Below are 17,002 nucleotides of genomic sequence, written 5' to 3' on the forward strand. Positions count from 1 at the left end.
TCTAGAATCATAGTAATACTTTCTGTGAAAGATGTGGTTGGACCAGTGCTGCAGATGACTGCCACCATGAATTCCCCTCTTCATAAATGCACACCCATTATCAGTGTACATAAAAGGAATGGCTACCATTTAATATGGCAGAATATCCAAACACTATGAAATTGGTCATATAACAGTGGCTAGAAATTCACCAGTTAAATGGGAAAATAGTTGAAAATACCTGGATGAATAAACTTCCAGTGTACTGTATATCACTCCAAATGAACAATGCTGGTGTAAATGTACTGCAGGTTGAGTCTCCTATATCCAAAATGCTGGTGACAAGGAGTATTTTCGATAATGGAATATTCCGTGTTTTGGAATAATTGCATATCATAGTGAGATTTTGGGAATGGGACCCAAATATACACACAGAATGCATTTTATGTTTTAGATACACCTTATACACACATTCTGCAGGTAATCTTCTACAATATTTTCAATAATTTTGTGGCTCAAACAAAGTTTGTGTACATACATGAAATGTATTTGTTTCATATGGACTTTATACACACAGCCTAATGCTGGCCATACACGCTACAATTATCGGGACGATGCGCCCGATATCGCAGCCGACAGACATTTCCTGTGTTCCTTCCTACGGAAGGAACAGGGAAATGTCTCCTCCCCCGGGGGCGGAGCGCAGATGTCGGGCTATACACTGTGAGATTTCTCTCACAGTGTATTTCCCGCGGACATCTGCGGCTGGCAGCCGGCCAAATAAAATGTCTGTCGGTCTGACAGACATTTTATCTGGCAGTGTATGCCCAGCATAAGGGTGATTTTATACAATATTTGTAATAATTTTGTGCTTTAAACAAAGTTTGTGTACATTAAAGCAAAACAAAGGTTTTACTGTCATGGTAAAAAAAAAATCTGTATTTCGGAATATTTGGATATGGGAGACTCAACCTGTAATAGAGAGTGGGCATTTTACTACCACTTCTTTGTTTTATGCCTTACTTGAGCTGCTCCTGTCAAATGTAGGTGCTGCTATTGTGAAGTGAAAATATCTAGGAGCAAAAACGGCTCAGCTGAAAAGCAATATGCCACACAAACTTGCAGACAGGACTGCCATGTGCTGAAATGCATGAAAAGTGTCTGTAACACTCACTACCAAAGTTTTTTCAAACTGTTGGTGAAAGCAATGTCTGTACTAAGAACTGTTGATGGATGCACATTTATGGCTGAGCTGCCACACACAAGCATCAGTAAATCGCCATGCACAGTGCATTGCCACTGGGAGCAATGCACTTGGCAAATCCATATTAGAGCAGTGATAGGCAACCCAGATATAGGTCAGGGGCCACATTGGGCAGCCAACTAACCCTCAACAGGGATTAAATTATCCTTAAACCAAGAAATAAATTAAAACCATATATTTAAACAAAGAAACAGACAATTATATGTAATAACATACAGTATTTTTAAATGTTTCAAGCTATGACAAACCACTCTGATAATCTAGCAGGATAGAGCTGGAGGCAACAGGTAAAGTCTTGGAGGGTCTCCTGCTGCCCGTCACTGTTCTAGAGAAATGTGTGCTGTTTACATTGTTGCAACAGTCTGGGAAGGCCCTTTCCTGTTTCAGCATGACAAAAGCCAGTCCATAAAAAAAAAAAAAAAAAAGTTTGCCAAATTTGGTTTGCACAGAGTGCCTGATTCAGACCCGCTCGCAAGCGGGTCGATGGGCCGGCACTGCGCAAGCCCCGGAGCGAGCGAGAAATCACTCGCTCCGGCGCTCACATCCAAAAGGGGCTGCTGTCGATGTTGATCGACAGCTCGCCCCATTTGGTAGGCGGGTACGGGGGTGTGGCTGGCCAAACAAAGGCGTTCCCGAAGGAATGCTTGCCGTTTGGGGGGCGGCCCCACTGACATCACGAGGGCTTGCGACGGACGAGACCCTACCACAAGGGTTTCGACGCAAACCCGATGGTCGCGACCATCACCTGGCCGCTCGCAAAAGCTGTGGGTGGTCACCCACAGCTATGTGAGCGGCCAGGAGGCCGGTCAAAACAAAAACGCCCGCCCTGATTCAGAGTGAGCACCTCTGAATCAGGGCCAGAGCCCGGACATCAATCCCATTAAATACCTTCGAGATTAACTGGAATGCTGACTTCATTGCCCAACTTAATCTAATTATATTGTGGCTAAATGGATGCAAATCCATGCACCTAGTGGAGAGTCTTCCCAGAAGTGTGGAGGCTGTTACTGCACCAAAGGAGGAGACCAACATTTTGGAATGAGATGTTCAGCAAGCGCACAAGGGTGTGATATTCGTGTGTACACACAACTTTGGGCATGTAGTGTGAAATCAGTATGTAATACCGGCGGCTGTTTAAATCCCAACACGAGAAGCCCGACAGCAGGAGATGCCGGCTGGTAAGTACCTTAACCCCCCCTCTCCCCCCCCCCCCCCCCCCCCCTCTACCCTCCCTTAGGGGTGCCTAACCCTAAACCCCCGGGTTGGTGCGTAAACCTAACCCTCACGGGGGTGCTTAACTTTCCACCCCAGGGGTGCCTAACCTTCCCCCCCCCCAAAAAAACCTAACCTCGCTACCCTACCCCCCTGCGGCTAACGCTAAGGACGCCCCGGACGTACCTCGTTCGGTATTCAGATAGGCATCTGTATTTTGATGCTGTATTAAATGCGTTGGGCTTCTCGTGTTGTGATATAGACCGGCGGCATTTAGTCCGCCGGTCTATATACTGCATCCCATGTAGTGTATGTCTGTTTTGAGGCTCCTAATACCCACCAACAATTCAAACGTACTTTTATATTCTAAGGAATTCTGCACTAGGAAGTGCGTTTCAGTGAAAATACGGCGATATATTCAGGCAATGCTTCGGGTAATATATTCCATTTATTGAGTGAGGATCTCCTCCTTTTTTGTTCTAAGAATCATTGCAGGTAGCTAAATAAGGTCACATGAGTTAAAGACTAATATCCAGTAATGTAGGAGATAAGAACATCACACTTTCTTAAAAGCTTACCTTGACAATGAATAACACTTTTATGCCCTAGAAAGCGCCTGCCGTGCCGGCAGCTTTTTCTTTTTCTAAATTGTATTTATTTTCAGGTTATTCCTTGTAAGGACTCTTCTGTTTATATTCTCTATAGGTATGTAAGTTATGATGTGTGTAGGTAAAATACAGATGCAGCCCAGGTTTATCTGGGCAAATTTAGAAGATTATCAAGAATTATATGCCAATTCTACACTAAATGTGAGGGCTCATCAAACTGCTTGATCAGATATGGCTGGGGACATTGTATATGTACCGATGTGGCTCAGCAGTAGCTGAAATTTTCCATTCTCTTTATATTATTTTTTGGGGGACCAGTAGATCCAAACTATGCCCTCTGCCATTTGCTCAGTGTGGCTGTACTTTTCATATGCAATAATCTGATATAAATAGATTTTTGGCCACAGAAAGAATTTAAAGTTTCCATTCATTAACTTCCACTAAACGGTTTAATGCTAAATTACAGCTGTGACTGATTATAGCATTTCTGCTAATAACACCATATAGTAAACCAGAAGTTCCCAAACTGGGTGAGTGGGGCACTTGTAGGGGTGCCATGGATTGGTGGTCCAGCACCAAATCAAATTATTTATGGTCAATGTGATGGGTAAAACCAGTGGTGATGATAACTGGCAGTCATAAAGTATGTGGGCAAACAGAAGCACAACCCTGTTCACCACCGCATTATCAAACCTAAGGATGACTGGTCAGCACAATTTACTTTAATTTTTTTTTTTTTTTTTTCTGAATTCCTCAATAAGAAACATTTGGCCTAGGGGTGCAGTGGAAAAAAATGCTGTTACTTTAGGGTGCCATGATTCAAAAAAGTTTGGGAACCACTGTAAACTAGTGCACATACTGCATATAACTGCTGTGAATGTGTTTTTTTCTTTTTTACCATTCGTCCTGTGACATTTTGTATTACCTGATTCATCCGCTGCTGCTGATGCCGCTCATGTACAAAATTCATTGTTTCAACATTTATACTGATTTCTTCCTGAATTAATGTTCTTTGGCTCACATCAGTAGGAAGCTGCCACAGCAACAGCACCTCAAGTCCGTACCCAATGAGACAGAATTACAATATTTTTCTGTAACATATTTAAGGCTTGTCTGGTGACTGTCTCATTTTTATACATAGATGAACACTTATAAATGTACTTACGTGTGTTTATGTTAAATGTTAGCACCCAAAGCTTTGGTGAATAAGATGCAACCATGCTATTGAAAGTCAATACTTCTTAAGCACTGATGTGAATGTTTGTCTACTCCCAAGATAATTGTTTAAGTAACTGAACATACAGTATGTGGGTGTGTAGTGGGTTAGTTGATATGTGTAAGATATGTACGTGAGGCAGTCTATTAGTGCATTAAATATTTCTCTTCAAATGCAATGCATGAGCTTGTAAATATTTACAAATGTCTATATTTCTCAAGGCTAAGGGAAAGTTTGGCCCAGTCCTGGAGAGGTGCTTGCAAAGCAAATGGACGCTATAGAAGAAATGCAGACGTCACATTAATTCCACCTAAATTATCTTGCATCAAATAAGTCCCATTTAGTTGAAATTACTTTCACACTTCTATCGTTTTGTTTTGATTTTTTTTTTACAAACTTATCTACCACAGATTTATAGTTCTATATATTTAAAATGTTTGCTTAGTTTATAGAAACTTTAAAACACTGTTGTACTACCCTGTGTTCAGACTACTGCTCCTTATGGAGAAGTGTCATGGCTGTAGTAATGTCTACTGACACTATGGAGTATAAGGCACTGGAAAATGTAGAACTGAGACGTGGAAAAAGACCTCTGTCACATAAGGTCTGATTGGAGAGCTCTGACTGTTTTCCCACTTCCAGATGTGAGATATTCTATTAAAAATAGAGGTCTGTAACCACCAGACTTTGTCCAGTGTCTAGTTTCTCATGGATCTTCAATGTGCATGTGTACAAACAGTGTAGCTGGGGACAGGGCAGCTCCATCCTTGGAAAGCAGATGAACATGACGGTAGCCTAAAGAAATTTAGATAAAATTATAAACATCCTGTATCTATGCTGCGCACACTACCTGGTACCTTTACCCCATCTCCTTTCTCCACGCTGCTCCCTTACCCCCATCTCCTTTCTCCACGCTGCTCCCTTACCCCCATCTCCTTTCTCCACGCTGCTCCCTTACCCCCATCTCCTTTCTCCACGCTGCTCCCTTACCCCCATCTCCTTTCTCCACGCTGCTCCCTTACCCCCATCTCCTTTCTCCACGCTGCTCCCTTACCCCCATCTCCTTTCTCCACGCTGCTCCCTTACCCCCATCTCCTTTCTCCACGCTGCTCCCTTACCCCCATCTCCTTTCTCCACGCTGCTCCCTTACCCCCATCTCCTTTCTCCACGCTGCTCCCTTACCCCATCTCCTTTCTCCACGCTGCTCCCTTACCCCCATCTCTTTTCTCCACGCTGCTCCCTTACCCCCATCTCCTTTCTCCACGCTGCTCCCTTACCCCCATCTCCTTTCTCCACGCTGCTCCCTTACCCCCATCTCCTTTCTCCACGCTGCTCCCTTACCCCCATCTCCTTTCTCCACGCTGCTCCCTTACCCCCATCTCTTTTCTCCACGCTGCTCCCTTACCACATATCCTTTCTCCACGCTGCTTTTTCCTATACACTCTTATCCCAATACTCTGCACCTTTATGCCAATATTTCTCATCACTCTGCTGCCGCTGTTCTTCCTCTCCTGCCATTTTCTCTGCTCTTACTACTTGGTGTTCTTGCCTACTCCTCTTGATTTGTTTCTGCTTCTCTGTGCCTTTATCCCATTCATACTGCTTTGTGTACATGTGACTTCCCTTAATCCTGTCCATCTAAGACCCCTTTTCCTCTTACCTTGTTTCATACTGAGGAACGGTAGACTGTATTGTCCCACAAAGTCATTACTGGATGTTTTGTCATAATCCTCAACTACAAATCTGACAAGTGCCAACTCCGGACACAGCAATTCCAGCCGTAGTGTCTCATTCCAGGTAGGATTAAACCCTGTGAAAAGGTGGGTATTCTTTAGTGGTGGGGGTTACAAGCTCAATGTATGCGTAAAGCTGTCCATAATATACAGTGCATCTGGAAAGTATTGATTTTTGTCCTCAAAATTCTACACACAATACCCCATAATGACAACATGTAAAACATTTTTTTTAGATTTTTGCAAATTTAATTTAAAAAAAAAAAAAAAAAAAACTAAAAAAAAAATCGCATGTACATACTGTAAGTATTCACGGCCTTTGCCATGAAGCTCAGAATTGAGCTCAGGTGCATCCTGTTTCCACTGATCATCCTTGAAATGTTCCTACAGCTTAATTGGAGTTCACCTGTGGTAAATTCAGTTAATAGGTGTATGCCTTTCAAAATCATGTCCAGTCTATATAAGGTCCCACACTTGACAGTGCATGTCAGAGCACAAACCAAGCATGAAGTCCAAAGAATTGTCTGTAGACCTCTGAGACAGGATTGTCTGGAGACACAAATCTGAGGAAGGGAACAAAAATATCTGCTGCTTTGAAGGTCCCAATGAGCACAGTGGCCTCCATCATCCGTAAATGGAAGAAGTTCGGAACCACCAGGACTCTTCCTAGAGTTGGCCGGCGGTCTAAACTGAGCGATTGGGGGAGGTGACCAAGAACCCGATAGTCACTCTGTCAGCTCCAGCATTCCTCTGTGGAGAGAGGAGACCCTTCCAGAAGGACAACCATCTCTGCCGCAATCCACCAATCAGGCCTCTATGGTAGAATGGCCAGACGGAAGCCACTCTTTAGTAAAAAGCACATGATAGCCCGTCTGGAGATTGCCAAAATGCACCTGAAGGACTCTCAGACCACGATAAGACGAAGATTTATCTCTTTGGTGTGAATTCCTGGCGTTCTATTTGGAGGAAACCAGGCACCGCTCATCACCAGGCCAATACCATCCCTACAGTGAAGCATGGTGGGGTATCATGCTGTGGAGATGTTTTTCAGTGGCAGGAATTGGGAGACTAGTCAGGATCGAGGGAAAGATGAATGCAGCAATGTACAGAGACATCCTGGATGAAAACCTGCTCCAGTGCGCGCTTGACCTCAGACTGGGGCGACGGTTCATCTATCAGCGGACAACGACCCTAAGCACACAGCCAAGTTATCAGAGGAGTGGCTTCAGGACAACTCTGGGAATGTCCTTGAGTGGTCCAGCCAGAGCCCAGACTTTAATCCAATTGAACATCTCTGGAGAGATCTGAAAATGGCTGTGCACTGAAGCTTCCCATCCAACCTGATGGAACTTGAGAGGTGCTGCAAAGAGGAATGGGCGAAACTGCCCAAAGATAGGTGTGCCAAGCTTGTGGCATCATATTCAAAAAGACTTGAGGCTGTAATTGCTGCTAAAGGTGCATCAACAAAGTATTGAGTAAAGGTTGTGAATACTTATGTACATTTGATTTCTAAGGGTTTTTTTTCTATTCAATTTGCAAAAATCGCAAACCTTTTTATGCGTTGTCATTATGGGGTATTGTGTGTAGAATTTTGAGGACAAAAATGAATTTATTCCATTTTGGAATAAGGCTGTGACATAACAAAATGTGGAAAAAGTGAAGCGTTGTGAATACTTTCCGGATGCACTGTATGGACATAAACTGCTTGTAACTGTTCAATATTGTTATCAGTGTGGATAACCTAACTGATGCTAAGCCGGTTGTTTTGGACCATGTATGCATCAAACTGCTGTCCAAATGTATGTATGTATGTATGTATGTATGTATGTAGTAAAAGTTGAGAACTGTTATAACTACTACATTTCCCAAAAAAATAGGGAGTTGGTATTAAGTGATATTGCACACACAATATTTCTCTGACCCAACTGACAATCTTCAAACAGATAATAAACAATATCCACAGGAATGGACCTCACCATTGTTGAGGATGTAATTAGTCTCCTGCTCCCTCTTTTTGCCTAGACTGTGGATTTCCACTCGTACAAATGGGTCTACAATAGAGTTCGGATTCTCCTGGTTTAATTTAGGAAGTTGTTGAGCTGAAATAATCTAGTGGGGAAAAAAAATAAAGTGCCAGATGTTGCTTTTATTACAAGAAAATAGAAAACAAACCCTAAAGCCGCCCACACACGGTGCGATATGCACCTTGCGCCACAATGGGGAATCCGACGGCCGATTATATTGGGCAGTCCACACACACTGTGCGATCGGGTGGCCGACCGCCCGATATGCCGGCCCCCCCCCTCCCCCACATGCATAGTGCTGCATGGGATCGTACATCGCATCCCCAGATCAAGTGAACATGCTGTAAGATCTGGAGGTGCGATGTACGGGAGCACACTCTATCCAATATCATGCCCACATACTGTACGATTATAGCAGCGATACTGCACCAATCTGTTGGATCAGCTGCTATATCGCACCGTGCATGGGCACCTTAAGTCTTTACCATATCAGATTTCCCTAATTGTATCATTTTATTTAAAGGTAGCAAAACTAATACCAAGGCATCAATGAATTACCTTACATTTTTCTACATTGAAGCTCTTCTGCCATTTCTCTGCCCAACCCGTCATTTGGTCCTACATTCCATTTAGAAGTACGCTGCTTCCTCTTCCTTAGTTTGGTTTGAGTAGTCCCTTATATAAAGAAAATGACTAAAGCATTTTGTGTCTCATTTTATTTTCAGTAATATATATTTAGGTCATCTTATAGAATTATTTATTTTTTTACCCATATCAGGATCACTTGTCTGGATTTGATTTTCTCTTTTTTTTTTTTCCCAATAGTAAATATTAGGATCATATCTGCCTTCCACCAACCTTTTAGTACTGCTTCCATTATAGGTGTCCATATACATATAATAAGCTGTTGATTATCTATAATCATAGTTCCTCCAGTACATATGGGTAAATACAATCTAGGCCAGATACTTTACCAAACGTAATGTTACGTAAATGTGCTTCTTCCTAAGCAATCTACCTATTTTCTCCTTCATCCACTAGGGGACACTGGAGTTCAAGACAGTGGGGTATAGACGGTGGTAGAGTAGAGCCTGGCACTTTAAAAAAAAAAAATCTAGAAGTGTGACTGGCTCCTCCCCCTCTATGCCCCATCAGCCCCAGTTTTTAGAATGTGCCCGAGAGAGCCGGAAGCACATCAGGCTGTCTCCAGCCTTTTTTAAGTATAATTTATTTTATTTTATTTTTTCAGAGCTTTTTATTTAAAGCATTGAGGACAGGCAGACTGTTTACTGTGGCAGTCTGCCTGCTACGTGGGAGCCGCCGGGAGGGCACCACACGGCTACTGCAGCCTGTGTCCGGTGACCCTGAGGGGGGACTTTAAACAGAGTCATCAGACTCCATGAGGACCCGACACAACTGAAACCGGTTCGTGTCCGGGTTTCCTCATTTGCCCCCCAGCCCAGCAACCCGGCCGCAGCAGTTTGTAAGTATATCCCACCACTCCTGACTAGCTGGAGCGGTGGGCCAAAACGCTGGGTTTAGGGACAGCGCGTGCTGCGCGCTTGTCATACACAGCTCCTTCCAACCTGCCACGTGGTGGTGTCGGAGCTGCTGACGAGACCCGCCGCTGCACTCAACAGTCAGCGTCAGGGTCTCTGGCTTATTCCTAGCCATCACCCTCTTAATTGAAGGAGGGGATGGAGCGCGGCCCCTGCAACATCAAAAGCGCGGTGATGCCGCGGCGGTCACTGAGGACACCTGCTCCTCCCTCCTCTATATAGGAGTTGTAATGCTGGGTGAGTAGATCACACAGTAATGATAGACGCCGCACTGCTGCTCATTAAACAGTACAGCGCTGACAGGCGAGGTCCCGCCATCTGCACAAGCAGTGTAAGGTGCCGGCTTCGGAAGCCAGACGAGTCCCTCTACAGGAGGCAGTGCAGCGCTGACAAGCAGCGCGGTCCTTGGCGCGCATATATATAAAAGCCGGTATTATGGAAAGGGCGCGTCATGCATGTTAGCGGCGCCATCTATAGTCTGGCCTGTGCTCTCCCTCATCTGAGAGCAGCGCGGTTCTACCAGTGCTCGCTTCAGCAGATAGATTAGCTCTATAGCAAAAGGGCTTTAATGTTATAACTAACCAGCAGCTCTCCTCTAATATACAAAGGAGGAGACGCCGCGACCCTATGCTTTTTAGTGGCTGGGCTGACAGACGGAGCGGTGTCATCCCACAGCCCCCGGACGGGCACTTAGTACTTCAGCGGCGGCATGGCTTCCTCCACTAACGTGTAGCAGCCTGCTTTTGGGGGTGTTTTCCTGTTAGCGCAGCAGCGCAGACATTCTCTGCATTACTTCCCCCGCGAAGAGGCACCCAGACGGAGTGCTGTGCAGACAGCCGCCTGCATGAGGGAAAGCACATTAAGTGTAATGGTTAGCGACTGAGGTTATGGGTTCAGTTCCCGCTACGGCCCTAACTGTGTGGAGTTTGTATATTCTCCCTGTACTTGCGTGGGTTTCCTACGGGTACTCCGGTTTCCTCCCACACTCCAGCAGCCGCCTCCCGTTTTCCCTCTTTCGGGCTGCCCTAACAGCAGGGATTATTAGCGTGGGTCTCCTACGCGCCACCCTCCCCCTCCTACGCTGGGAATGCTGAAGCGCAAAAGGTAGGGGATGCCTGTCACTGTTTGACAGGAGTAGTGCTAGCTATAGTAGATAGCTGGTTGCTAGCAGTATGGGAACTAGCCCAATACCCTTTTTGCTTAACACCGCATTATGCGGTTATGAAAGTAAATGACTGGTATTACCCCCTGTCAGGCTTCCCCTTGGTTCTATACAAAGGTTGCATAGCTTAATCTAATTGCTTGTGAAGGCTACCTCAGGGTGCACTAGCTACCCTGCCTAAATGAACATTGTTTTACATTGGCTCACCTTAGTCACTGTTCTGGTGTTGCTGCCAGAATTTATGGTTATAGCATACCCTTAACCCAGGGTTAGCAGATTATTGCGTCCCATACCCAGGTTATGGCTCACCTTATAGAGGGGCAGTACTCTTCCCATACATATATGTGGCAGCACATATACTAACTTATAGGCTGGTTTTTAAAAACTTCTAGTTCTCACCAGCCTTCTGTGTTTACCTTAGAAGGTATGCATATGTGCATCTATATAGATTATATTTTAGGTGCTCCATTCAGCAGCACATACAAGAGGAAGTTAGTTACTGCCGGTGTGGGGGTTGGCATTGCTGCCTCACAGCATGGAGGTTGTCTTTTTGATTCCCGCTTTTAAAGTAAGTAACCAGTAACAGAAGGGTCCCAGGATAGTCTGGGATAGCACGCTGCTAAAATATCCTGCTTCCTATGCCGTAGCAGAATGACGACCACAGGCGGCACATGAGCAGTTCCCCTGCGTGGAGGTAAGCCACATGTATGTATTTGTATTTTATACTAAGCCCTGCTTTAAAATATATACATGTCTGGAGTGAATTTTGTCTTGTGGCTCAATTCCTTCCATAGCTCTACTATTGCTCATGTTCTATTTTCAAATTATTATCGTCACCTACTAATCTTGTATGTAGGTATGCATGTTTGGAGATAAATATCTATCGCTTCTTATCCTTACCATAAAGGTAGAGGTAGGATCTGTTATCAGTTTTATGTCTGGTACATAGCATATTTTATAAGAGAGGTTTGCGATTGGAGGCTGGTCTCTCCTGATGCGGTAGTTAATACAATAATTCCGCTTTACACCATCTGTCCCTAGGGTTTTGTATGTGGGTATATACCTATATTCCACGGATGGGAAGCCGCCTGGGATTACCAATAGCTGTCAGCTTTATCCATATATATATATTAATGGTGGCTCTATAGACTAGAGTCAAGTTCTGCAGCTTACATAATGATAGTCGCAATTCCCTAAGGCATTGCTTCTGTTATGAACCCTATACATAACTGGGGCCTTCTTGTATGTACATGTGTGTATATATATATATATATATATATATATATATAGTAGCTCAGATGGGGTGGTGGTTGGCGTTCCCGCCTCCCAGCGCGGAGGTTGTGGGTTCGGTTCCCACCTTTCCCACATCAGTGCGGAGTTTGTATACTCTCCCTGTGGCACTCTGGTTTACTCCAAATGTGAGTGGCCAACTTGTCACCATATAAATAACTGGTGATTATTTAATCATATGTACTTTAATCCTCCTGGGGTTATAGTTCTGTTCTTGTCAGTCCCTATCTATGACGCCCCCCTTTAGGGTGATCTATGATTATTTTCAACTTTGCACTTGGTAGCAAACTTATAAGACACTAAGAAGGCGGGATATTTGTGTTATGTATGTATATGTGTGTATAATATATGTATGTGTGTGCGTATATATGTATATATATGTATATATATATATATATGTGTGTATATATATATATATGTAGCATGCTGATCTCCTGAGGCAGGACATGTATAGATATGGCATGCTGATCTCCCCGTGCAGGAGTCTGACAAGTTAACTTGCTGTGTAGGCACTACTCTTCCTTTCAAAGAGATTGCCTTCTCATGCAACTATGTTGTCTGTGTGTATGTATGAATATTTTCTAATAATTGGAAAAACCTGGTTTTTAACCCTATGGGGGTTATCACTACAGATATATCCCTTCTTTTCTGGGAATAACGAACGCACTCTGTCTATGTACAGGTACCCTTCTCCGTATAGATTCCGGTACTCCATATTATTGTCTTGTCACATATTTTAATACATGAGTGTCTAAAGGGCCCCTAGGTACACTCTATCTGTACATAGAGCATCCAGGTTCTATTCCATCCTCAGGGCTTCATTTGTTAAATTAAATGAAGGCCTAGGGCCACCCGCTGATATAGGCAGGGTCAGGCCTGGATTGTATTAGATTTGTGGGCGTAATACACACTTCACCTTTATAAGTGTTAATGTACTGATACTTACACGAGCAGACCGTTTTCTGTTTTATGAAAAGTTTCTATATGGATACACATCCCTAATATAACCAGCTCAGGTGCAGAGTACTGTTGTACAACCTCCTTGTCTCCACTAACATTTTGCTAGTTTATACAGTGTTTTCTACCTCAACATCTCCAGGCTGAAGTCCGTGCTGTAGAGCATAGGGTCTTAGCCCACTGAAGCTACTCCCTATACCTGATGGGGCAGGTTGCTGTGAGATGGAAAAGGTCAGTGACATTCTACATAGCGTCCAGAGGGCTTTTGGACGCTCATAGGTAAGCGGGCTTACCCCACTAATGCCCAACCTGACATGGCATAGCCGTTATTCTCCCTTATGCACCCTAGTGGTGGTCCTAGCAGCCATCCGCTCTGTTAATCAGTTGGCTCTACATTTTAGAGCTTCCCTGGTGCATAGTTTTAACATTGAGATTAGTGACACTATTCTACTAGAATCTGTTGACTGGTACCTGACTGGTACTTTCAGGGTTGTCCTAGTGCTCTAGCCTTGCTGTATGGAATGCTTCCCTATATTGGTAGCTCTCCCTGGGTGGCTGTTGCATACGTGCTCTTTAACTGCTAGGGTATCCTGTGTGTTTCAGAATATGTTCAGGCCAGCAGTTGGTACTGTCTACGCACTTCTATCATGTTGGGAATTGTCTGTTGTTTTGGAGTTTATGGCTGTGATTTTCTTTTCAGCTGCAGGTGTTCAGTCGCTGTTTTCTACTCTGTTTTCGGAGTGGGGTTCTGCTGTCTGACCCTCTGAAGGTATTGTAATCTCAATCCTCTAGATGCTGCCTCTGCTTCGTCCCCAGTGTGATCTCCACTCATGGTCTTTTCCTTCTACTGGTTTACAACCTTGTAGTAGTTGGACCTCCAGAATGGTTGATGGTGACTGTTCGGCCTTGACTTTTACCTCCCTGCAAATCTCTTTGTTAGGAGTCTGTGGACAGGATCAGCACTGTTTCTGTAGATTGGTATCGTTATACTTGTATCTATATGATTATGTCCAACAGTGCTGGTATTCTGCTATCTGCGACAGCTGCAGTTTCCTGTTTCCGAATCTGGTACGGTTTTCTCGAATTTTGTTCTCGGGTTACTGCCCTTCTCATATGGATTCTGGTTGGAGCTCTCTGCTCCCAATAGTCTGGTTTGGTCTGTTTTCAGCTGAGTTTACAGGGTTCTGATGCTTCTCACCTGAGGGTGTTTTCTCGCTAGCCACTTATTCCATTCTATTTACGCTGTAAGTTGTGGAAGTTCTGTGTCTGTTCCGCTTGGAGTTCTGATTGTCTCCTGGCTCACTACACTTGATCCTCCGCTCTTGCCTTCCATTGAACCTCTGGTTCTTGGCGGTCCCTGTTTCTGTTGGCCAAAGGGTCGGCATGTTCTCCGCGCTTCCCACCCGGGAGGTTGGCTTTGGGACGTCCCCACTGTCTTGAACTCCAGTGTCCCCTAGTGGATGAAGGAGAAAACAGGATTTTGGTACTTACCGATAAATCCCTTTCTCCGATTCCACAGGGGACACTGGACGCCCGCCCAGCGCTGCGTACCTGCCAGTTGTTTGGTTCCTTCTATGGTTGTGTGACTGCATAATTCCCTGCAGTGGTTGCCTCTGTTCTCCTTCAGTCGGTCTTGTTTCGTTCTGTGGGCTTCTCTTTCTCCTTGTTTTCCTGTTGTCCTCCGTCTCCTCTCGGGCTCAGTTCTTAAACTGGGGCTGATGGGGCATAGAGGGGGAGGAGCCAGTCACACTTCTAGATTTTTTTTTTTTAAAGTGCCAGGCTCTACTCTACCACCGTCTATACCCCACTGTCTTGAACTCCAGTGTCCCCTGTGGAATCGGAGAAAGGGATTTATCGGTAAGTACCAAAATCCTGTTTTCCAAGATGCTGAACTTGAGCATTTGGGAAACTATAAACCGTTAGGCTAATCTGTTGCCAGGACATTAAATACCATTCTCTTTTTAAATTGTTTGTTCCAGTCAAAAAGGTATTATGTGTGCAGTAGAGGCCAGTTATTCCACTGGTTGCTAGTGGAAGTATCCTGCTCTAGCAGTGCTACCCATGAACAGACATCCCCAATATTACTGGGATGTCAGATCAGGACAAGCTTCACTTACACTTTACCTATAGCCTTTCTTCTCAGTATTATCTGTCTGTGAACCCCAGGGGTTGGGTACGGGATGCCAGCAGTCAGAATATCGATGCTGGCATCCCAACAGGGTTCAGATACAGTCACCTGTTGATAAGTATCCTAACACCCACAGAGCCTAAACCTAACTCTCTGAATATCTCATCAAGATCCCTCACGGCTGTTTTGCCAAGTGCTATTAGTTTTTGGATTTCTAGTCTAAGTGCTGTTTTCGTGTTGATTAGTAATCGCACTAGGCTAAAATTATCTGCTATTTAAATTTCTTCTCCATTTAGGTGAAAATGACTAAGGTTGACAGTTAAAATCTTTGTCTTCACATTTAGAAGCAAGCCTATTTTTAGATGACATTCTAGAAGCTGTTTCAGATCTACTTCACTTTCCACTAGCAATGTGGTTTCATTAGCATAATGGAGGTTATTGATAAGTCATCCTTCAATTCTTACACCCTGCTTTTCTTCGTATAGCCCGTAATCTCTTATTTGCTTTGCATACTGGTTAAACCGATATGGCGAGAGAATGCAGCCTTGTTGTACACCTTTGCTGATTTTAAACATCTGTTTCTCCTTGATCTATTCGAACTAAAGCTTCTTGATCTATGTAGAGTTTCAGGATTAACAGATGTTCTGGTATACCCATATTTCTTAATGTGCTCCAGAGGTTTTCATGAATGACACAGTCAAAGGCCTACCTGTAGTCTAGGAAACACATATAGATGTCTTTATGATATTCTTTGGTCTTTTCAAGCATCCACATTACATCTGCTATAATGTCTCTTGTGCTGCTTCCTTTTCTGGACCCTGCTTGTATTTCGGGCAATCCATGCTCCATATACAATTAGTCTCCATTGGATAATCTTGAGCAGCCTCTTGCTAGCATGTGGAATAAGCAATTGTTCAATAATTTCCACAGTCATTGGATCTCTCAGTATTGATATGAACACAGATCTTATCCAGTCCTTAGACCATGATGATGTCTTCTATATTTGCTGGCAAGGTTTTGTTGGTACTGTGATAGCTGATTCTGAGTTCTGCAGTATATCCATATGAATACCATGAGTGCCTGGTGCTTTGTTCTTTGATAAGGCTTTTAATGCCACTTCAACTTCTTCCCTCATTACTGATGGTTTCTGATCATATGGTATATGTTGTAAATGCTGTTGCACAGCTTGATCTTTGCAATACAAAGACTCAGTATATTCTTTGCATTCGCTCTTGATCATCTCTGGATCATTCAGCATGGATCCTCGAGATCTTAGTAGAACTATTCGAGGTTGGAATTTTCTCTCGCTCTCTTAGCTTTTTGAAGGCCGAGTTTGTTCTTCCTTTAATAGTTTCTGATTCTACTTCCTTGCATGCATCATTGTAGTACTTTTCTTTGTCTTGCCTTGCTGCATGTTGGGAATTTCAATTAAGTAATTTACAGGCATCTTTGTCAGGCCTAGCCTTAGCAGCTCTGCATTTTTTAGATATTTGTAAACCTTTCTTAGACATCCATTTTGGTCTTTTTCAATTTTTTTACATTTTTACAGGGAATTTTCACACGTCAAGTTGCTTGATTATAAATGCAACACAATTTCTTCTGTGCTTTTCATTACCAGCATAATATGGCATATGCCCATCTGATTCAAAGTGTACAAATCCAGTTCACTCATACCCAGCACATCAAGATTTTCTCATCCCATTTCATTCTTTATCACTTCCAGCTTTCCTTGGTTCATAGGGCCTCATTCAGACCCACTCGCAAGCGGCTGTCCGCTCGCAAGTGGGTCGATGGTGTGCACTGTGCATGCGTACGACGGAGGGAGCTCCGTCGTGCGCATGCGGCAGACGCGACGAGCGAAGGACTTTCC

General features: G+C 43.9%; 1 protein-coding gene across 1 annotated transcript in view; it reads right to left on the reverse strand.

Annotated features, from left to right (window-relative positions):
- Nucleotides 1-2,679: 2,679 nt before the first annotated feature.
- Nucleotides 2,680-17,002, reverse strand: part of PLCD3 (phospholipase C delta 3) — an 88,644-nt gene continuing 74,321 nt past the window's right edge. Inside the window, exons 13-15 of the mRNA XM_088470675.1 lie at nt 7,989-8,121; nt 5,940-6,089; nt 2,680-5,074 (exon numbers count right to left, since the gene is read on the reverse strand). Coding sequence (XP_088326801.1) covers nt 4,986-5,074; nt 5,940-6,089; nt 7,989-8,121 — 372 coding nt within the window. The 3' untranslated portion in view covers nt 2,680-4,985. The remainder of the gene's footprint in view (nt 5,075-5,939; nt 6,090-7,988; nt 8,122-17,002) is intronic.

This window comes from Taudactylus pleione, unplaced genomic scaffold (genome assembly GCF_031769625.1).
Source record: "Taudactylus pleione unplaced genomic scaffold, aTauple2 ptg000102l, whole genome shotgun sequence".
In the NCBI taxonomy this organism is placed as follows: domain Eukaryota; kingdom Metazoa; phylum Chordata; class Amphibia; order Anura; family Myobatrachidae; genus Taudactylus; species Taudactylus pleione.